The sequence below is a fragment of the Sinocyclocheilus grahami genome, unplaced genomic scaffold (assembly GCF_001515645.1).
Source record: "Sinocyclocheilus grahami isolate Dianchi unplaced genomic scaffold, SAMN03320097.WGS_v1.1 scaffold874.1, whole genome shotgun sequence".
Classification (NCBI taxonomy): Eukaryota; Metazoa; Chordata; class Actinopteri; order Cypriniformes; family Cyprinidae; genus Sinocyclocheilus; species Sinocyclocheilus grahami.
Genome location: NW_015506053.1, coordinates 404,016 through 426,988, shown reverse-complemented (window position 1 = coordinate 426,988; position 22,973 = coordinate 404,016). Strand labels below are relative to the sequence as shown.

At 40.0% G+C, this 22,973-nt stretch overlaps 1 protein-coding gene across 1 annotated transcript in view; it reads right to left on the bottom strand.

Moving 5' to 3' along the window:
* Positions 1 to 22,973, bottom strand: part of LOC107563410 (protein piccolo-like) — a 68,736-nt gene that overhangs the window by 10,226 nt on the left and 35,537 nt on the right. Inside the window, exons 16-23 of the mRNA XM_016248281.1 lie at positions 17,689 to 18,168; positions 11,176 to 17,491; positions 9,091 to 10,823; positions 7,183 to 8,920; positions 5,227 to 5,625; positions 2,937 to 2,963; positions 731 to 819; positions 303 to 378 (exon numbers count right to left, since the gene is read on the bottom strand). Coding sequence (XP_016103767.1) covers positions 303 to 378; positions 731 to 819; positions 2,937 to 2,963; positions 5,227 to 5,625; positions 7,183 to 8,920; positions 9,091 to 10,823; positions 11,176 to 17,491; positions 17,689 to 18,168 — 10,858 coding nt within the window. The remainder of the gene's footprint in view (positions 1 to 302; positions 379 to 730; positions 820 to 2,936; positions 2,964 to 5,226; positions 5,626 to 7,182; positions 8,921 to 9,090; positions 10,824 to 11,175; positions 17,492 to 17,688; positions 18,169 to 22,973) is intronic.

The window sequence follows — 22,973 nt, the reverse complement described above, 5'->3', positions numbered from 1 at the left end:
CATGCTGTGGACACAAGCTTCAGACGAAGAAGTGATGATGTGCGCTACCGGCGCCTATTTTGTACTAGTTGCGACGGTAGTGACGTCATGGCTGTCGCCGGCCAAACAAGTTGGTGTTTTTTCAATGTAGGCTTCAGACACGGGTCACGACGAGGCGTTCCCCATAGCGACCCCTAGAGGACGCAGTGTCTCGTTCCCCTCAGGGAACCATGGTTACATAAGTAACCCGAGACGTTTTCCTTCCAGTAATTTAATTTGCAGGCCTATGTGTATCTTGTGGAGTAATTGCTATGAAAACATACCTGAGATGGTGTGGTCCTTAGGGTCCCGTTGCAGTTTGATGCGAGTGTGTGGGAAGGGGTAATGGCTGCCTTTCATCTTTAACAACGAAAACAATCCAAATTAATGAACAGTAGTTCGAACAGCGCTTTTGCAATAAGTACATGTATGCAGATGTAGTTTGGTGTTCTTTCAAAGATAGGTGCAGTATATTAATGTGTTTGCATGGTGACTGTGGTTTAAGTAGAACATGTTCCTGGAATAACAGTTTGTACAGTTAGCCTTACAGTTTGGGTTGTGGCTAAAACATCATTGATATTGACCTATAACTCTACTACTCTACTCTACAAGCTATGGTTTTTGATGGGTATGTTATTCCAGAATCAACTAAAGTTTCCAGGAACACATCCTACTTGGCAAAATCACGTTCACCCTGTAGGTGCCACTTTACCGGTCTTCTCTCTGCCCCGGCTTCTGGTCCACAACGTCCCTGGCAGGGTTTGTCAAACCAGTCTGTCTCTTCGTGCTGAAGGTGATATGCTAAAAGACAGGAAGAAAGCATCCGCTGTACCATCACAAGTGACAAAACTGGGTCATGTGTCCACCACTTTTCTCCCAGACAACCATCCCTTCACCACCCCCAGTTGGGGACACTCCTTTGCTAGAGTGTTTGAACTGACAGCTTGATGGATTTGGGTCAGGGCTTCCAAGAACAAAATCTATGGTTTAAATGGGTTGGACACTAACCTCCGTTCCACAAGGCCTCAAATCAAGAGTTTGTTTAGATAAATGTTACATGTACTAAGTACCCTGACCCCAGGGGAAGCAGTGACAGAGGATGGTGAGGGCATAAAAAGCAAGGATCTGAGACGTGTGTCGAGGCATGCACACATGAACATGCATGCTGTGTCTCTTCCAGACTGGGCTACATGTCATGCGTTGAGAATTTGATAGAGAACTGCTGTGGGACCGAACCACAGCAGAAACACGCACATACACACACCATCATACAACAGTGTGATGATGAGATGCCTTACCAAATGTCTAATGATTAGTACGTTTTCTCTTAGTACACTCTCTAGTACACTAGTTAGCATATACAAGAAAAACACTACTCAAACAAAACCACAGCTTTTGTTCTATAAAACCAGACTTTCATGATGCTAAAACAATTCACTTATTTCAAGCTGCAATCTGCACGCCAGAACGGTTTCTTAAGTAGTGTTTTCACCTTGTTTTTCAATCAAAATGTTAAAACATTCTTAAAGATAAATTTAGTTGAGACACAAAATTGTGTAACAAATCTAAAACTAAATAATTTTAAGCACAAATGTAATTACTTTTGTTCGATTCGTGCTTAAAATAATGGGTATGCTCTTAAAATAAAGGTTCCAAAAAGAGGAGTTTGTAGTGATGCCATAGAAGACCCATTTTTGGTTTCCTAAAGAACATTTCAGTGAACAGTTCTTAAACACAATTTTTTTTTTCTTAGTGTGAAGCACATTTTAATAATCTGAAGTACCTCTTGTACAATGGAAAGGTTCCATGGATGTTAAAGATTCTTTATGGACCCTTCAATGCCAATAAAGAACCTTTATTTTTAAAAGTGTAAGAAAAATTTAAGCAATCAAAGATGTATTTCTAAAATATGCAATTTTGGTTCTCAAGTAAACTGATCTTGTTTTGTCTTAAGAATGTTTAGATATTTTAATTGTAAAAAACAACAAAAATACCAATTAAGACAAGGATTTTTGCAGTGTACTTGTTCTTGCCCACAGAGTTGCAATGATAATATGTTAGATTTGCATCCTTCAAGACTGTACATAGGCCTGCTGCTGTTTTCCAGCTTCTATTTCAAGTAGTCTAGCACTTTCTTCAAAGGCATTGGGAATACCTAGAATAATTCATAACTCAAGCTAGGGCAGACATGTCAGCACATACCTAAAATAGATCAGGCGAGCAATACCTTTTGTTTTGTTTACTCTGTAGTACGCACAACCTGCAGGTGCCTTGATTACAATACTGTGTAAGCGAAGCATTTTTATTCATGAGGCAGCACTACAGTGCGCCACAAATCATCATTTAACTCCTAATAGAGTGAGAAGAAAACTGACAACTTGATCTGTCTGCAGGAGTTTTCAATAAAGTGCTTGACGTGCTGTCCTTCTGCAAGGAAATGTCACCTTAAATCAACAGTGCCTTCACTTTATTACCGAAGTTAGAGGATGCATTGACCATGGCGAACTTATGACCTATGGACAACTTCTGCTACAGTATGCACACATATGCACTCATGTATGTAGACATGTATGTGCCCTGGTTGATATGGTCAGGCCATGTCAGAGAGACCTTGAGGAAGTGCAGTGACACTCTAAAAATGCCAGGCCGTTTCAACCCAACTTTGGGTCAAATATGGACTAACCCAACTTTTGGGTTAACAATTTTATTTAAAAATGTAACCCAACAGCTGGGTTAGTCCATATTTGACCCAAAATTGGGTTGAAACAACCCAGCATTTTTTTTTAGAGTGGATAATGAACACCAGGATGGGTCTGAGGTGCACTATTGAGAAATGCCCGTCACTCAAGACTATGGCACACATGGAAGTAGGTTTATGCTTAATGATATTTTGAAGGTTGTTGAACAGCAGTTCTCACCTTTCACATTCCAGCTAGGACCTCCAGCTGTAGTGCAAACATTGTATTTCAGAGAATTCATAATAAAATTAGCCTTAAAACAGAGCTATGTTTGCCAATAATAAAAAAAAAAACAGTTATATTTGCAGTGCAAGTGAATGATGTACTTTTGCAAAGATCTAATTCATGCATTTTCTAAAATACATAAAGCACACCATTGTAGTCAGTATTTTACTCTAGAGAGCCTTTTAAATAAATTCTGCATTCTATAAGGTAGCCCAATAAAAGTAATGATAATTCTATATAATAATATTTATAAGATGTGCAAAAAAGATTACACAAAGCTATACAGGCAATTATTTGTTTAGCAATACCGGCATTAGTGATCTTAAATAAATGCCCCAGGTTCAAAACGAACTAAGCTCTATTGACAGTATTTATGGCATATTTGCAGAAACCACATAACATGTGTGTTAAAGTAAAATGGATGGCTTTAAAACAGTAGTGATTTATTACTTCAGCTTGTTTATACAAACTGAGACTACTGAAAGAGCTTTTTGAACCTTGAATGTTTCTTTGACTGTAAACATAAGCAAAGCTAAATAGGTTGCTTCAGAAACACAAATCATTTCTGATATTCTCAAGACAGAGGCTGGGGTCACGTCTGTACAAACCCAGCAGAACATTTAGTGTTGTAAACCAACATATATTCACACTTTGCACTCTGTTTATTTATACCATCTTTACACCTGGCTTATGTTAAACTTCTCAAACAGATTGATGTTCAACACAATATTACACTCTAGAGAGGATTTTAAAATGTTTCTCAATGCTGTTGTCTTAATGGCATTAAGAACGCCATGAAAGCATGAAGATTCAAACTGTTTTACAATAAATTTGAATGAAGCATTATTTTCATACTTTTAGACAAATAATTTGTGTAATGATCTCACATAATACCTATAAGACTGGCCTTCAAAACACTTTAATACCAGAAATGTTCACTACATTAAAAAGTACAAAATATATGATATAGTTCAAAATTTATAAAACACACAGAAATAAAATTAATACAATATTCACTGAAAAAATATATTATTCCTTATGTAACATGCAATATGTTTTTAAATTCCCATTCATAAGCCATGCAAAAAAAAAAAAAAAAATGGCAAGAATTTATTGAGAATGAAATTTGGAAACACCAATTACAGACATTAACATCACATGAAGAAAACTGTTAAACAAGTGGGTTAAAAGTAGTAGATTTGGAGATAATGGAAAACTAATCTCCAGTGAATGCATGTTATAACCAGATTAACTTCATGAAACTTTGACTAAACCTGTCTAAACAGAGTCTCTCATTTAATTTACAACTTTTTATCATCACTTGTCAAAAGCACAGATTTGTCTATTTTATTGTCCACAAGGACAGAAAAGGGGGAAACATAAATCCACAAAATTTGTTTAGTCCAATCAATGTGATGACATGCTTGCACTTTAGCAATATGAAATGTTCTGGATTAATGAAAACAAGACAAACTAAACCAGCTACTCACATGAATATATCATTAGAGAATGTATTCACAAGAACACAGAGTTTAATTATGATTGAAATAAATGGCTTAGTATCCCATAGCTGCTGGAAAGATAGTGAAAGATACTGGCAGCTTGTAGATGAATTTATATTCTACCGATCAACTGCATAACTGTTTTTCCCCCAAATACAGCACAAAACAAAATGATCACAATTCCATTTATATATTTCATAAACAGTCTACTGCCTTTCTAAGATAACCAGTCACTAAATGATTCTGACAAAACTACAGGATGTTGTAACTTCATAGATTGAAGTTAGAACTCCTCGTCAGCTGCAGGCCTGTGATAAATAGCACAGGCACCGAGTGTTTAATGAATTAAAGTAGCTGAATGAATAGTTATGAAGATCTCCTTCATCGCTTCTCTTCTTATATGTATATGACAGAACAATAATGGTAAAGGAAACAAGCAGTTTCCTTTTGCATGTAAGTAGCATGCAAAAAAATATGTTATGTATATATATATATATATATATATATATATATATGTACGTATATATATATGTAGATGAAAATTTAAATTTAAGAGGATGACATCATACGAATGTGACAGACTGCAAAGTGTAAAGCAAAATTCCGAGACAAAATATGAAAAAAGAAAAGGAAAATGTAACAGCTGAATTTACACAGATTTAAGTAATGCATTCAAAGCCATTCAACATATGCATATCAACAGAAGCTGGGGTTGAAGATAACAGATCTCATAACAAATTTACCTTCGCTATCTGACATGGCCCCCAGAAGGTCATCCTTTATAAAGGCAATGTCCCGTTTATAGCCACTTGTCCTGGACTCCTCTCTCATGTGCTGTTGGACTTCTGGAAGAGAGTGACTGGAGCCAAACTGGTCCCGTGAGTCTGCTGAGATAGGTGGAAGTGGGCCTGCAGATGCCCTGGCCATGCCCATGGGCTGACCTACAGGGCTCAGGGGACTCTCCTCTTCAGAGTTTTGTGCAACAATGGGAATTCGACCCCTGCTCTGACTAATTGGCAGACTTGTTGGTTTAGCCCTAGATACAAACTGGGAATCCATGCCCTCACCCTCTGTTTTCAGGCGTAGTGAGGAGTTTGACAAATCTCTTTTGATAGACAGGTCCAGTCCATACACAGAGGAAGGCCTAGAAAAAAAAAAAAAAAAATGGCAAGAATTTATTGAGAATGAAATTTGGAAACACCAATTACAGACATTAACATCACATGAAGAAAACTGTTAAACAAGTGGGTTAAAAGTAGTAGATTTGGAGATAATGGAAAACTAATCTCCAGTGAATGCATGTTATAACCAGATTAACTTCATGAAACTTTGACTAAACCTGTCTAAACAGAGTCTCTCATTTAATTTACAACTTTTTATCATCACTTGTCAAAAGCACAGATTTGTCTATTTTATTGTCCACAAGGACAGAAAAGGGGGAAACATAAATCCACAAAATTTGTTTAGTCCAATCAATGTGATGACATGCTTGCACTTTAGCAATATGAAATGTTCTGGATTAATGAAAACAAGACAAACTAAACCAGCTACTCACATGAATATATCATTAGAGAATGTATTCACAAGAACACAGAGTTTAATTATGATTGAAATAAATGGCTTAGTATCCCATAGCTGCTGGAAAGATAGTGAAAGATACTGGCAGCTTGTAGATGAATTTATATTCTACCGATCAACTGCATAACTGTTTTTCCCCCAAATACAGCACAAAACAAAATGATCACAATTCCATTTATATATTTCATAAACAGTCTACTGCCTTTCTAAGATAACCAGTCACTAAATGATTCTGACAAAACTACAGGATGTTGTAACTTCATAGATTGAAGTTAGAACTCCTCGTCAGCTGCAGGCCTGTGATAAATAGCACAGGCACCGAGTGTTTAATGAATTAAAGTAGCTGAATGAATAGTTATGAAGATCTCCTTCATCGCTTCTCTTCTTATATGTATATGACAGAACAATAATGGTAAAGGAAACAAGCAGTTTCTTTTTGCATGTAAGTAGCATGCAAAAAAATATGTTATGTATATATATATATATATATATATATACGTATATATATATGTAGATGAAAATTTAAATTTAAGAGGATGACATCATACGAATGTGACAGACTGCAAAGTGTAAAGCAAAATTCCGAGACAAAATATGAAAAAAGAAAAGGAAAATGTAACAGCTGAATTTACACAGATTTAAGTAATGCATTCAAAGCCATTCAACATATGCATATCAACAGAAGCTGGGGTTGAAGATAACAGATCTCATAACAAATTTACCTTCGCTATCTGACATGGCCCCCAGAAGGTCATCCTTTATAAAGGCAATGTCCCGTTTATAGCCACTTGTCCTGGACTCCTCTCTCATGTGCTGTTGGACTTCTGGAAGAGAGTGACTGGAGCCAAACTGGTCCCGTGAGTCTGCTGAGATAGGTGGAAGTGGGCCTGCAGATGCCCTGGCCATGCCCATGGGCTGACCTACAGGGCTCAGGGGACTCTCCTCTTCAGAGTTTTGTGCAACAATGGGAATTCGACCCCTGCTCTGACTAATTGGCAGACTTGTTGGTTTAGCCCTAGATACAAACTGGGAATCCATGCCCTCACCCTCTGTTTTCAGGCGTAGTGAGGAGTTTGACAAATCTCTTTTGATAGACAGGTCCAGTCCATACACAGAGGAAGGCCTAGAGGAAGGTCTTGACCGAGTGCCACTGGGGTAGGTGCCATCATCGTGAAGGGAAGACCTTATGGTAGGCCCTAGGTTGAGAGATTGGCCAAAGTTGAGTGACTGAGCCAGGTTAGCTCCAAGAGCTGAACCCAAATATTTCTGTTGCTCCACTAGGTTCTTCGTAAGACCAAATGTGATCTCATCCTGCAGGAGCCTTGCCCTGGAAGACAGTCCACCAACTGATGAGCTGGCAGAGGACAAAAAGGTGCTGTAATCTAGCTCAAGGTCCCTGCTCTCTTGGATGGGCGAAAACTTTGTAATTTTGGGGTCAATTAGTGCTTTTTTATTCTTTAGCTGTTTCTGGTAAAGAACTGAGGCCGGAAGTTGCTTGGCAGCTTGCTTCTCTAAAGTTAGTCTCCCGATACTATATTTATCAGCTTTGGGGAAATGTCTAAAACTAGCGTCGGAGTGGAGGTAGTGAGGCAGGCCTGTAAGCATTTCAAGACTATCTGTACCACGTCGGAACTCCTGCTTAATTTGCTGTTTCAACATCTTCAATTCATATGGCTCTTCCATGGAATCTTCGTCTGCTTTACCATATGAATGCAATCGAGAAGAAGCCTGAAGAGGTCCAAGAAAGTCTGCCACATCTGCTGTCTGACGAACATTAGCAGTCCGGAGAAGTCGGTCAGCTTTGCTGATATCCTTATCGGCGATACTTAAGCTAGAACAAAGGCCTGTAGAGCTCTTTGTGAGTTCGCCGATGTCATCAATCAAGACATAGTTCCTGGCATTGTGGTGGTCAAGGTCTGCATAGAAGGACTCAGCTGATATGCTGGACATGGGACTGCTGGCCATGCTGGCCCTCTCTTCCAGGCCCATCCTCAGATCAAGGCTACTGTATTTACCACCAAGATGGGAAACTCCGTAGGCACTCTCTGTGGATGTAGGGACAATTAGGAGGGGCTGGTTGCGTACAACCTCATAGTTTGTCGTAATCTTTGGTTCTAAGTCAGACAAAGTAGTCTGACGGGGTTTCTGATGCATCAGGAGGAGTGAGGAATGGTCATAGCCAGTCTGCTGGGACTGTTGATTGAGTGAGGGCACTGATGAGTAGATGGATTGGTAGGGGGACACCTGCTGATGGTAAAGAGACTGCTGCTGGTACAATGTCTGCTGAGGATACTGACTTGTTTGGGATGCATACTGATAATGGGAGTATGGACTTGTAAGATGTGCATACTGGGACTCAGACTCAGTCTGTGGTGGAATGAACTGGTTAAACTCTGACTGTGGGGCAGTCCGTGGCCGTTCTAGTCCATGACCATTACCTCGTGCCTCTCTGATGTTGTTGACCTCACTATCTGACATGTAGTCTCGCTCTTCTGCCACTCCTTGTAAGTAGGCTCTCTCCCTCTTCTCTCTCTCTTTCAGTAAAGCCTCTTTTCTTCTATTTATACCCATCTCCAGATATCTCAATTTAGCATCTATCTCTTTCTCCTCTTCATCAAGTTCTGCCTGTATCTTACGGAGTTTTGAGGACTCACGTTCAACTAAATCCAGCTCTTTGTCTATGTCTTGGAGGATTTTGGCCCGCGCCATAGTGGTGTTTCGGCACATTCGTCTTCTGGCAGAAGCAGTGGTGTACCCAGAGAGGCCAATAAGGGTATCTTCTTCCGGTGGTGGATGAGGTAGTGTGCGTTTTACTTTCTTCTGAGTGCCAACTGGTGTGCCGCTCTGGGAACCTTTGCTCTGTTGATTAAAAAATTAATAAAACAGAAATAAAAAGAAAAACAAGCAATCGATATATTCAGCATGGACACTTGACATGCAATGCAATCATTAGGAGAGGACAAAATAGAACAAATATGTTCTTTAGATAACAAGAAAAGAGTGAATCCATTTTAAAGTGCAGTACTTACTGAGTAGGTGTCTGAGTACTGGTACATCAGTCTGTCCTCAGTTGTCGGACTGAGTGACTTGGGGTCAGACAGAGATCGTTGTGAGGCCCTTAGTGATCTTGTACTACTGAGATGCCTTGATGAATCAGCAGTAAGCATCTTCTGTGAGCTTTTCCCAGGGGACACTGGTGAAACCGGGGAGCATAATACTTTTGGAGATTTGGTAACTAACAATGTTCCAACATCATCAGCTGTCAGGTGTGTGCTAACACTTATCTCAGAAGGAGCTGGACGTCTTTTATCTCTGTCTGACGTATTTTCTGAATCACTTTCTGTTTGGCCCTCTCTGTGTAAATCTACTTTTGTGTCCACCTGAGCCCGAACAGGAGATCTCCTAATTGTCCCTGAATGCTCTGTCTGAACTGAAATCTCTGCTACAGTCTGAATCGCAATACTTGATACCTTGGAGCTTTTTCCCTTCTCTCCATCAGCATATCTACTGGAACGAGACCTGCGTCTGCTCCGAACGGGGACATCCCATTCATCCTGATCCTCATCATCAGTTTGCACACAGCTATCTACACTTCTCCTACTTCTTCTCCTTCTACCAGAAGGAATCTTTTCAACCCCATCTTCATCATCTGTTTGAACACCACTCTCAACCAATTTCTTTCCACTTAACCCCACACTTTGCTCTTGCTTGGCTGTATCTGGTAGGTTTGTGGACAACTGCATTTGATCCTTTGTCTGTGCACTCACTGATACAGGAATGCTTGAACTATACTGTGTAAAAGCTCCAGAAGTTGTTGTTAGCCAGTTTTGACCTGATGTGGAGTCATGGGTGGACACTGCAGATGACACTGAATTGTCATCCTTCACTGGCCAGTACTGTCCATTATCTCCCCTAGAATATTTTGAGTCAAGTATGATGTCTGAGCTCAAGGGTGGGGACATACCCTCACTTGGCCCAAACCCATATGGGTATATCTTTTGCTCTTCTAGTTGTTGCTGGAGTTGCTGCTGTAATCGATGGATTTGCTCAAACTGAAGTTGCTGCTGTGCAAATGTTTCTTGCTGAAGAATCAGATGGGCTTTGCATTCCTCTTCTTGCTGCATTAGAAGTTGCTGCTTCATGTTTTGAAGCTCCTCCAGCTCCTTCTGAACAATGATCTGCTCTTGCTCACGGTAACGCTGTATCTCTTGCCTCTCCCATTCAAGTTCTTCCGCTAGACACAGCTGTTTCAATTTCTCCAATTGTAAGAACTCATGTTCAGCCTTGTACTGTTGGCTCTTGCTGTCATCTAAATCAGGGAAATTCGGGGATACCAGCATGTCCAGTGAGGCTGCTATTACCTCAAGAGTAGCATCAGAGTAGAGCTCAGGGAAGGCTGTCAGGGAGGGAAGGAGACTGGCTAATGCAGAAGGTAGGATATCCTTTGATATATCAGGATGCGGGAATATTGATTGGTCTGTGGCTGTGGTGTGTACAAAGCTACATGGAGCAGACTGATTTTGAAGTGCTGAAAATGGCTCCATAGAATTGGTGAGACTATTGTATGTTGTGCTGAATATTGAACCTGGTTGCGTGGTAATTGCATATGTGGAGGGAACGGGTGCAGCAACAGATGAGTAAACGATGCCATTTGTCGATCTTAGTAAACTATCAATGCCAAACGAAGTTCCTTGAGAATATGGAGTAGTGGTGATCCCAGTTAATGCCAAAGTGCCTTTCTTTGAGTAGTCTAAGGCTTCTTCTGTTATGTTAGGGAAACAAAAATAGCAGCATCATCAGCATCTAAATGAACACTTGCTCAGTTTCATGCAACAAATGAACATGAAATGGAAGCCAAAGAGCATGCAAAGATCTTGTCAGTGTCATCAGATTAGCAGGATGCAAAGCCAAAACACTGAGGGACAACACGGAGGCAAATGCATGCATCTGTGTTTAAAAAAAAAGAACAGAAAAAGACAAGAATGAAAATTAAGACATTCAGTGTGAACATCACAAAAATAAGAGACATAACCAATAAATAATACATTTCTCAACATTAACATACAAATAAAAAAACAAATAAATTAAGGACACATGTGCACAGTCATACTGACCTGTTGACATTTTAGCTGATGTCAAATCAATAGCCCCCTCAGATGCCCCATTCTGATATGAGAATCCATTCTTTCTTTCATAACCAAAGAGTCCAGCCTCTGCAAAATCACTGTCGGTTATCAAAGCCTTCATGGTACTAAGATCTTCAATGACAGGTGTTGTGGCAATATCAATTTGATAGCCAATTTGATTGTCTGGCTGTGTGGTCACAGGAGGTTGTGTTCTGCAGCTCCCTGTGAAAGGAATCCTGTAAATTACATCGCAGCAAGCAGTCCGTCTTCCAGATGTTAGATCAACTGGTGTACCATCATCTTCCAAAACAGTTGTGACCACTCCAGAGGATGAGGACAAAGCAACCATGGTTTTCATTGGCTTAGACCTGGTGAGGTCTACAGGTCCAACTGCCAATGGCTTTATATGTATTGGTATACCAGCAGTGCCATTTGTGAAGCTCACCGGGGCTATAGTTACAGGCATAAGAGTAGGAGCCGTGGTTGCAACAGCTCTGTATGAAAGGTTAACAGGAATCTCTGCACTGGTTGTAGGCTTCGGTTGCAAATTCACAGGCCTGTACACTATCTGTGCAAGTGGCTCAAATGGATTATATGTGGTAAGTGGAAGAGGCACTGAAGTAGCATTTCCCAGGTCCAGAGGCTTGTCAACTGTGTTGTTGTTGTAGGCAATTGTAGCTGTGCAAGTGACAATTGTTATGCTGTCAGTTACAACAGAGAGTGTTGTAGTGGGGATTATTTCAGCACTAAGATTCACAATTTCAGGCTGTACAGCAGTGGCCTGTCGCACACTTGATTCACTTGACAAGGAAGACCTACTTGCATCTGGGGCAGTCAGATCCATTCCTTGGTCAGTCATTGTAACATTGACTTTAAATGTGGTAAGATCTATAACGTCACTAGGGTAGTGTATTCTTCCATTCTGTTTAGGCTTTGGATGGATTTCTGGCTGGATTGTGACTGTAGCCCCCACAGGTTCAGGTATGGGTTCGACAGGAATCCTCTCCTGGACAACTGACACAGTTGTTGTTCTTTGTACTTCAGTCTTGACAACTTGGGTTACAAGATTAGGCAATGCATCAGGATGCTGCTCAGTTGTTGAGATTGCAGAGTAGACTTGGCTCATGCTTGATATAACTTTATCTTGTCCACAAACTTCTTGACTCTCAATAGATTCTGTAAATTGTGTAAATGTGACTGGTACTGGTGGCACAGTTGTTGCAGAGGTCACTGCTGGAATTTCTTTTTTTTGCTCATAAACTGCTTGGTGGCCTTGAAGCCGTGTTATTGGTACTGGTGATGGACCCAGTTCAGTTAAGGCCTCTTCAGAAGCTGAGACTATTAGTACTTCTTCCATATCCAAACCAGGAATGTCTTCATTTTGAGCTGGGATTGGAATCTGGGTTATTGTTATTGGAGCAGAATATGTTGTTTGCATTTGTTGCATTTCAAGTTCTTGTTGCACATCACTTACTGTATTGTGAGGAACAGAATCAGCATAAACTCCTGACAGTGGAGCTAAGGCTACCGGTACCTCCTCTGATGGTTTTGATGTATGCACCACTGAGACTGGAGCTGTGGGAAGAGGATAAATAAAGGAAGGTGTGGGGTACATCATTGCTGGATATGCTGTTGGTTCCATAGCAATGGGCGGTGGTGGTGGTGGTGCTGCTGCTGCTGCAACAGGTGCTGCTGAAATCAAAACAGTAGGTGCCATTACAACTGGTGCTGTATCATGTGGGGTTATAATTGCAGATAGGCAATTCATTGTATTCTCCATTGTGATATGAGGAACAACAGTCATAGATCGTGCTACTCCTGATGATGCCATTACAAGAGGTGGTGAAACAAATGTTTGTACAGAAGCAACTGGCAGCTCTGGGACCATTACACAAGGTTCCGTAATACTTTGTCTTGGAACTGCAGCTAGTGTGATATGATGAGTCTCTGTTATGTCTGAAGCAAAGTCAGGTGCCATCACCTCAAGGGGTGCTGCTGTATTTAAAGCTGAGGTAGGCTTTGGTGGGGCTGCTACAATTTGTGCTGAAATTAATGACACAGGTGCATCCACTGAAGCTGGAGAAAACACTCTTGGAGCATCAGATGGAACCTGCTGTCTGGGAGTTGGCAGTGATGATCTTCTCATCGGTGCTTGAGTTGTAATGCCCTCGACAGGAGATCCTGGTTCTGAGGGCAATGTTATCACCACATATGTTTCAAGAGTTCTAGCAAATCTGGGTGACAAAGGTGATTTTGGTGATGAAGCACTGTGCTTGGTCTCTACAGGGGCAGCCAAACTTAGTGACAATGCATTTGGAGGTTCCCTTGTTCTTGGCAAAGTTGCAGCATGAACTGCTTGAACAACTACTGGCTCGGGGCTAACTGGTGGCTTAACGCTCTCTCTTGATCTGTGACTAAATACCAGTCCTGGTGGAATACATACAGGTTTGGGGGGAACAGGGGGTGGTGATTTGTGTGTTGGGGTCACAGCTGGTTTTATATTTACGCTGGCCACATTTGGTGGGGGTTCAGGTAGAGTTGCTGTAACTGATGAGGGAGTTGGAATAGTCATTTGCTGGTTAAAATCAGCCTTGGGTACTGCGCTATATGGCAAATCTGGTGGTGAAGCTTGAGGAGGTGGTGGAAATGAAATCACTGGTTTATCTATTCTTTCTTGAGAAACATGGGGTTTTGCAGATGTCACACAAGGTGGGACTGTTGAATCAGTGATGAATCTTGACATTGTGGCTGGATATGTAAAAGGAGAAACACTAACAATAACAGGCTGGCCTCTCTCTGTCTGCACGACAGGAGAAATTATTTGTGAAACTGACTGTTGTGGAGAAATTCCATCATCTGGTATATTTTCCATCTGCATTTCCACCATTCTTGGCTGAATATTGGTCAGCCTTGATTGAACTGGTTGGGAGGGTGAAGTTCCAAAAGCAACAGTTGTAGTAACAGTGGGAGAAACAACAGAGACTGTCTTTGCAGCAATATGCTCTCTATGACCTGCTGGAGGTGAAATAGCGGCTGCCTGGCCTAACTGGGCTGCCATGTATGATCTGGTTTCTTCTGACCTCTGAATAGGAATTTGAATAGAAATACTGGTTGGTGGCTGAGTCTCTTTTGCTGAAGCAGGAATACTGGATTGAGCAGATGGTGGTGTGGCCACTTGTTCAACAGCTGAGCTGGTCTGGTCTGCAGAGAGAACCTTTGCTGGTATTGAGTCTGATACCATTGTTGGAACAGCAATAGGTGCTTGATCCACTGCTGAAACTGTAGCTGGAAGTGGGGCATAGGTTAGAGAAGGTATTGGAAAAGTCACAGAGATTGATTGAGATGGAGATGTAACCAGGTCTGGTATTTGGGCAACAATGGTGTTAGTTGTAGGAATCTGATTCCTGAGTGCAGTGGATGGCAGGTTAGGTGCTGAAACTGGAGTTTGTTCTAGAACTGGATGGTCTAATGCAGGGGACACAAGATCGGGCATTTGAACAACAACAGAAGTTTGTGTTAAAGGTCCTTTTTGAGACTGAACAATGGGTGTAGCAACAGTAGTAGTATGAGTTTTTACATAGTCTTCTTTTGGAGCAATTATTTGTACAACAGCTTGTTTGTCTGTAGAGGGTGATTTAGCAGCTGAAAGTGATTCATGTATTGCACCGGCCAAAGGTTTCTGAGCTAAATATTGACAAGCTGAATCCAGTGTAAAGGATGAAAGACTATCTGGAGTAGGGACTGTTTCCTGTGTAGGTTTTGGTATAACTGTTGGTTTTGGTGCAGGAGTTGGTTTTGGACCTGGTGTTGGCTTTGAAACAAGAATTTCAGAAGGAGTCGGAGTGCTAGCATTTTCTGAGACATGTGGTGAGGCTGGAGTGACCGGTGAAGAGGATACAATAATCCGTGTGGAAGATGCAACAGGAGCACTTGCTGATGGGTGTGTTGTGGCTTGCTCAGACACCAAGTCTGGCATGTGAATTACAACTGGGGCAGAAACTTCAGCAACACTGGGGCTAGCTGGAGTAGTTAATTCAGATGCCTGGTCAGAAACCGGAGAGGATGATGGTGCTGTTGTTAGTTCTAAATTTGAATCTGGGGATGAGACTGCTGAAGATGTTGGTGGAGACAGTGGTGATATTGCTGTTGTCTCCACAACATGTTTTGATGAGGGAACTTCACAGATTACAGAAATGGGAACAGTCTCAAATGATTCTTCTGGGGCTTGTGGTTCCTCTTCACTTTGAGGGATATCAGTTGGCTCAGATGACATTTTTTCTTGTGTGACACTGTACTCCTCTTCAACTTCCTCTTCACCAGAGGAGCACTGAGTGATCTTTAAGTCAGGAATTGGATATAAAGCTTTATTCCCAAATACATTCTGAGTAGATGTGGACTCTGTAATATAAGGCTCCAAAATGCATTCTATAGGTTCAGCTAGGTTGTCTTCTTCCCCACTTGAAGGGATGAGAATCACCTCGGGGGAATCATATGATGACTCAGACACAGTTAGAGGGGAGGCAGGAGACACAGGAGTTGACTGTGTCGGACTTGTTCCCGGTGTTAAAACATCTTTTTGTGTCTTCAGTTGCTCTTCATAGGCATCCTCTGTTTGCAACAGTGGCTTTGCATTTTTATCTGTAGTAAGTGCATAATTTCCAGAAATAGTCACATAACAAGTGTCACTGACATCAAGTGGCAAGGATTTGTCGATCTTTGTTGCATGTGTTTGCTGAGCCACCTCGTCTTTTTGCATGATCTTGCTCCTTTTATGCATCATCTCCTCATAAGCCTCATCTGGTGTCATAAGTATCCTCACTGACTCATGTTCAGACAACTTTCTCAAATCTTGCTCATGGGTGACTTTACCAAGAGCTGTTGCAGCCTGTTCTGGTTGTTCAACTAAAGTTTCATAAGCATAGTCCTCTATTAACATGCCTCCATATAATGGTTCAATATCGGGTGGTGTGAATTTCTCTGATGTTTTGTATTCCTGTGCTTTCTGCATCATTTCCTCATATACCTCTTCAGCACTCTTTAATGGCTTATCTGCAGCATCATGTGCTTCAGATGATAATGTTCTGTATTCTGCATTATCTGGTTCAGATTCAAAACTAGGAGAAAAGTCAGAGAAGGAGGATGACTTCTGTTCCTCCATCCCTGCTGCCTTCCTTAATTTATCAGTTTTAACCAAATTATGACGTCTCCTTTGCATGCCCAGATCATCTCTTTCTGCCTTTAATTTTTTTGTGACCTTTCTTAACTTCTGCTGATCATCTCTTTCATCTTCCTGATCCATCCGTTTACCCTCCTCACGTAACTCATCCTCCTCAGACGAGTCCTCTATAGTGGCAAGGGCCTGGCCATGAGGTCTGTGTTTTGCCTTTCTTTGCTGTTTACCCTCCGCTCTTGCCTTTTTATGACTTGGGCTACTATCACTGTCTTCATCAATAGAGGATACAGAAGTAGACGAAGCTGTTCCTGGCGTGATGCTAGACACCTGAACACTGGACGACCCATCACCCTTGGATGAGTCTTCAATCAGATTCTCATGTTCCTCTGTGGTCTGTCTAACAGGAGTTTTTTGTGTAATGGCTGTGGTGTCAGTAGCTATGATCTTTTCATTGTCATTTGACACATATATTTCCACTCTGATTTCTTCTAATGCTTCCGAGACAGGGATGGCTCGGGCAACTTGATCATCTTGGTCATGAGAAGACAGACTGATATCAGAAATTTCCTCAGGCTCTACAGTAAGTTTCTTTAGGGCATATTTAGGCTTCATGGAATCATCAGATTTTTCGACTTCTCTGGTTTCTTGCTGTGTTTGTTCTTCTTCTCTGTGTTTTTCCCCATCAGAAGGTAAGCTCTCCTCTTCACCCATGTGCATAAGTTGTCTTCTTATGAACTCTTCGTCATCTACAGAATTTGAACTGTCTAGTTTGTAGTCCTCACTGCTGGAGGAAGCAGGCCTCACTCTTCTTCTCTGTATCTGAGGGGAGGGTTCACTCTCACTGCTGTCCTCATGGTATTGTTTTACACTGTCTGATGCTCTGACAGGCAACAGTTTTGTAGTAGTATCTATTATGGTCATTTCACTGACTCTCTGTATCTCCTTAAGCTCCTCCTCAGCCGAGCTGTATGATTCTACTGATACCGGCAAGATGTCCTTTCTATGTTGCTCTTTAATATCTGCTTTTAAGGTGTCTACTTTAGAAATTTCTGGAAGACTGCTATCTATCTGTACCACAACATCTTTTTGTTGTCCTTCTATTGCAGTTTGAGTGTATGTATCCTCTTTAACCTGCGGAAAATGAAGAAAGAAAAAATGGCAAATACAAGAAGTTACTATTGTAGCTGTTTTCTTAAAACATGCCTGCCTCCTATTCATGCCTAACAATTATTTTTAATATAATACAATAAAATAATATTAAACGTATGTTTGAATAATAGAATAAAAAACTTATTGCATTGCTCAATAATGTATATGTAATAATATACCTTTACTTCATCTGCCTCAGTTGACACTGCTGGAAGCATAGACATCGGTTCTCTCTCTACTTGTGTCTCATCAGGGACTTTGTCTTTGCCTGTTTCTTTTAAAGTGACCTCAGCAGCAGCAATAACAGCTTTCTGAGTCTCTGCAGCTGGTACTGGTGCCACCACAGCTGTCATCTCTGTCTGCAGCATATCTGTGGTAGGAACAACAGGGAGAGGTGCAGGGAACACTGGAACAGTCACCACTGCCTTTGCAACAATTGTAGGGATGGTTTTCTCCTCCTCTGCCTGCTTTGCAGGTGACTGTTTTGGCTCAGATTTTGGAATAAGTGTCTGTGCAGAAGTCTCGGACAGCTGTGTTTTGGGTGTGACTGTAGGCTTGTCTTTTATGGATACTGGGCTGGGTATGGGTATTTTTCCCATGTCTCCCAGCTGCCCAGCTAGAGCTCTCTGTGTTTGACAAATCAAACACAACCACTCAGCCTGCAAAAAAAGACATACAATGAGATTTGATAAATATATTGCAAATCATTATTTATATAAATAATATTAATAAAATATCTCAGAAATACAGGCATCCCATTGCCACCTATTGTTGTGGGTGTATTATTGACATGTCAAAGTCTAGACCCTGAATATAAGATGACCTCGTTTTTTCAGATGTATTTCCAAGAAAAAAACATCGTCTTACATTCGGGTCAATACAGTAATAGATAACTACTAGCTTACCATAAACTAGATATGCAAATTTCCCTATTAGAGTGAGATAAATTAACTCACAGACACAGGCATAACATGAACAGAAATGCTCATGGTTGCAAAAAGAAATGAGAACATGCTCATTTCAACACTGGCTATGGTTTTAGTAAAAGGTGCAATCATCACCTGTAATTGGAAACTTGACTGGCTTATACATATGCAAATCAGAAGAAGACTAATTCAATGCACAGGCCCATCAGAGCAGGGAGACCAATCAGAAGATTAATTAACAGGAACCAATCATCTTTTCCAGCATGTACGACTTTGTGAAAGAATGTCCTCATCACTGCTGCTTGTCAGTACTGTGTATACAGGCAATGTAGAGTGATCACAGCACACATATAAAACCACAAAAACAGAAAGACTGAATTGTGGCTGCTACAAACAGGAAAATATCCAAAAAGTGCTTAATCAAGGTGCTAAACAAGGATGCGCAAAACTGCATATTTTCAAAATTAATTAGCCTGTGTGTTGCCTGAACTACATTAATATGTCTTGAAAAATTAATGAATAATTAGGATATTTTGGAATTCACATAAATCTAAACAGCACACAGAATTTAATTGTTTTATTTTTGCAGAATAAATAGCTATGCAACCTGTATTAACAGAATATGGTGATTCCAATAGTGTCAGAATATGACAGTTTTACATTTTAAGAATATTTTGCTAACATTCAGTATCCAAACTTGCAGAGTATCTTTAGTCATTTATAAAATTATTCCTCTACATTATCTAAATGCTTCCTCAACTTTACTTTGTCTGCTTTTTATTGCAGTAGAGAAAAGAGAAAAGGGCAACAGCAGAAGTATGCTTTTCAGATCAATCTAACTACATGTCATGGTGATTACATTTATTCTACAAAGAGCAGTCAAGGAGAGATACCACTCTCTAAGATCAATTATGCCTGCTCAAGCATTTGGGAAGAAATGTCAATGTCAGCGTCCTTGAATGACGAAGATATGATTAATTTGTGATACATATATTATTCATTTGTGGGTGATTTACACTTCTCTAGGAAATGGGCTTATACTGCATATTTGTTAGTTTCACATCTGACACTATGGAAATACTGCAAGAAACAGAAGCCATCTGTCTCTAATTGACAAGGAAATAATGTTTAATAGGGAAAAAAAGCATGAACACCTCAATTTTGAGCACATTCTGACCAACGTTAGAGCACATAGCAAACAAAATCCATCCAACATAAGAATGAGAACAATAAATTCTGCACTATGTTTTACTATGACCTTTTTTCATTCTACACAGCAGTGGAAGATCATGCAAAATTACCCAACATCATAGCTTCCCACTTCAACAGTGTTATTATGGCTGGTTGCACTTGTTTTGCCATTCCTGCCAATTACTATGGAATATGAATGCCAAAAATACTACTACACTGATACAAACTCAATCTTACAATTTAAAAAAAGTTACAAAAATGTAGTTGTCCAACAGCATCACATTCATAGTTAATTCAGTACTTGAGTACTGTTTGACTGACAAAGAGTTTCTTTTTGTATGTTTGAAAGTACCTTTTTCAGAACTTCCGTAATTTTTTTCATGATTTTTTCAGTTGTTTGTGATGACTAGTCATTAATATTTATTATATTTAGTATGTACTTAATAAATCCAGTAAAAATACAAACACAATATAAAAAATAAACAGAAAAAAGCACTTGAACATCTGACATCAATGGTTCTCTAAGTGAGAGATACTTATGTATACTGAAGTTTACTGCTGCATTATATTTCCAATGTTCTTGTCTATACTTAACTCTAATTTTATGTTGAGTTGTTACCATCCTAGCACGGTGACCGTGAGTAGTATTATTAGTTGTTCCTTCCTGTTGCAATTGCAAATGCATCTCTGTGCCCGCCGCAGCTGGTTCTGAACCAGCCAGGCCTGGCTGAACGCCATACAAAGTCCTCTTTAATTACAGACAACCAGCAAGGACCAGCAGGCCTGGAGACAGGCCTCACATGTGCCTTTGTTCTCAGCAATTAACCCCAGAGAAAAACATACCAGCTCTCTGATGATAAGACTCATCAAGCCTTACAGCTCCGTCAATAAGGCACTCTACTGAAGGAGATATCTGACCTTTTACCAAGCTCTAATCTGTTAAATCTGTTAAACTTCAACCAGCCAGGATGACTTGGAGTAATAGCGAATGGCATAGCTATATAAGTTACATCTTTTCAATATCTGAAAGCTATACTCACTGCAACCAGTTCCTCTCTAGCCATTTAGACAATTGCACTTTTCCTTAAGAGCTCCTTAAGTTATAGCTATTCCATTCATCTTCTAAGGGTAGCACAATCTGCAATGCCAAAAGCCATTAGGATAATAACACTTTGTATTCAATACTCATTGCTGCAAAAGCTTGCTCCCTAAAGCTCTGTAAATGAATGCATACTAAACAGTGTTCCAAGTTGCAGCTCTTTCAAAGAGCCCACATATATTGCATTTGCATTTTGTAGCAACATGCCACAAGTTTGCATAATATTCTAAACATATCACAGCACATTCCAGGTGAAATAAAGTTTGTTGTATTTTGTCAGCCTGTCTGTACTACAAAGCGGGAACAGATTTGCATTTGAGAAGTAAGATTAATTTATAGCCAAAGTTATATATTAGAAGTGCTATTCCTCCACGGGACCACAGCATTGCAGAGCTGTGTCTGACACTGTATTGATTCCTGGAAGCTGCCTTTGGCAATGGTTGTAACTGGCTAATATAGTGAGCTTTCAACCACCCCGCAGCGGTACCGTCCCAATAAATCAGGCCCAATGATAATAGAGAATCTTGACCTACTAATTTGTAATAAGCAGAGTGCTCGGCACTGAAGGCAGAGAGCCAAACCATGCCGCACACCGGTGTGACAGAAAACAGATAAACAGAGAGGTGTAGAGAAGGCTTTTCAAAAACAATATCCTCTATTTATTCTTGCGTGCATCAGCAAAATGTATAATTGAAGACATGCAATTTATCTTGGGTGCAGGTTGAAAGACAAAAGATGAAAGATTAAATATTTCCAATTTTCTTTATAAATGACCAAACCATGGTCAGTGCTTCAAAATGCTCTCTGTTTGTGCCTTAGTGATGTTCTTTTGACTGCTCTCATATAAAGAGCCAAACATGCACAGACACGCTGTAGGAGCATCTAGAGAGCTCATTGCTTTAAAAGCAGCTTGTGAGAAGGGAAAAAAAGTAAGGTGCATCTCTCTAGTCTCGCCTCAGACTATTTATACACCCACCGTCTCCTCCAGGGCAGCTCTCCTTTTTGACAGTTGCCGTTTGATTCGAGAATATGAAATATCTCTTCCTGCAGCTGTCTGTGATTCCTGCAGCATTTGCGACAGAGCCAATCTCATGCGTTTGGGTGTGTGCAACCTATAAATGTCATTAAGACTGTGTAGGTCAAAGATTAGGAGAATTAAATTAGATTTGTTGCAGTGTAATTCCTGAAAATTGTGCTTGCTGCAGAATCGTTCTAAAATTATTCCAATATTTTTTGTAGAAAGAAATGAAAGCAACAGACTTACATCTCATCATCTATTTCTATTTCTATTTCTATTGGACTATACCTTGTAAGGCTGCACAGATTTGTGTAGTCATGACAGCCGCTGACAAATAGTGTTTTGAAAACAACTGGTTCAAAGGCTAGAAGCAGATTCATTATTGCATTAATGCTTTTGACCTAAAGCAAAGTGTTCATGGCAATTACAAGGCTTATTTTCCATACAAAATCTTTTGTTTCAATATCCTCACTATTAACTTTGTAGCAAAGCTACAGTCAATCTGAGCCAGTTACTGTATGTTGAAGATTGAACAAATGTTGTTCGTGGTAAAGAAAACAACAACAACAGTATGCTAATTGGTTTAAATTAGTTGGTATATGGTTGACCCTGAAACACTGGTAGTCATAGTAGCCCCTGGTCTTTGACAGAAAATGCATTTTCTGAAACAAGTTACGCAAATTGTTTGGTATATCAAAATAAATCAGTACATACATACAAAAAGTAGGGATCCAATGAAAACTGTTAGATGAGGTTAAAAATGTGCTTGACAAAATTAAAAATGATATATCTGTTAGGAATAAATTGAAATCACCAGTTCTTGTGATACATGGAATTAAAAATTAAACTATGACATTTGGTTAAAAAGTTATAATCTAAAATGTATACTTCCATTCAAAAGTTTGGGCTCCTGCAGATTTTTTTTATATTTTTGAAAGAAGTCTCTAATGCTCACCAAGCATTGTTTAATCAAAAAATGCTGTAAAAGTAATTGTAAAATAATTTTACATTTAATTTTCAATTTTAATACATTTCAAAATTGAATTTATTCCTGTGATTCAACAGCCATTACTCCAATCCTCAGTGTCACATGATCCTTAAGAAATCATTCTAATATGATGAATTGGTGCTCAAGAAACATTTCTAATTATTATCTGTTTATTATCTATGCTTAATATTTTTGTGGCAACCATTATACTTTTTTTTCAGAATTTTTTGTTGAATATAGAG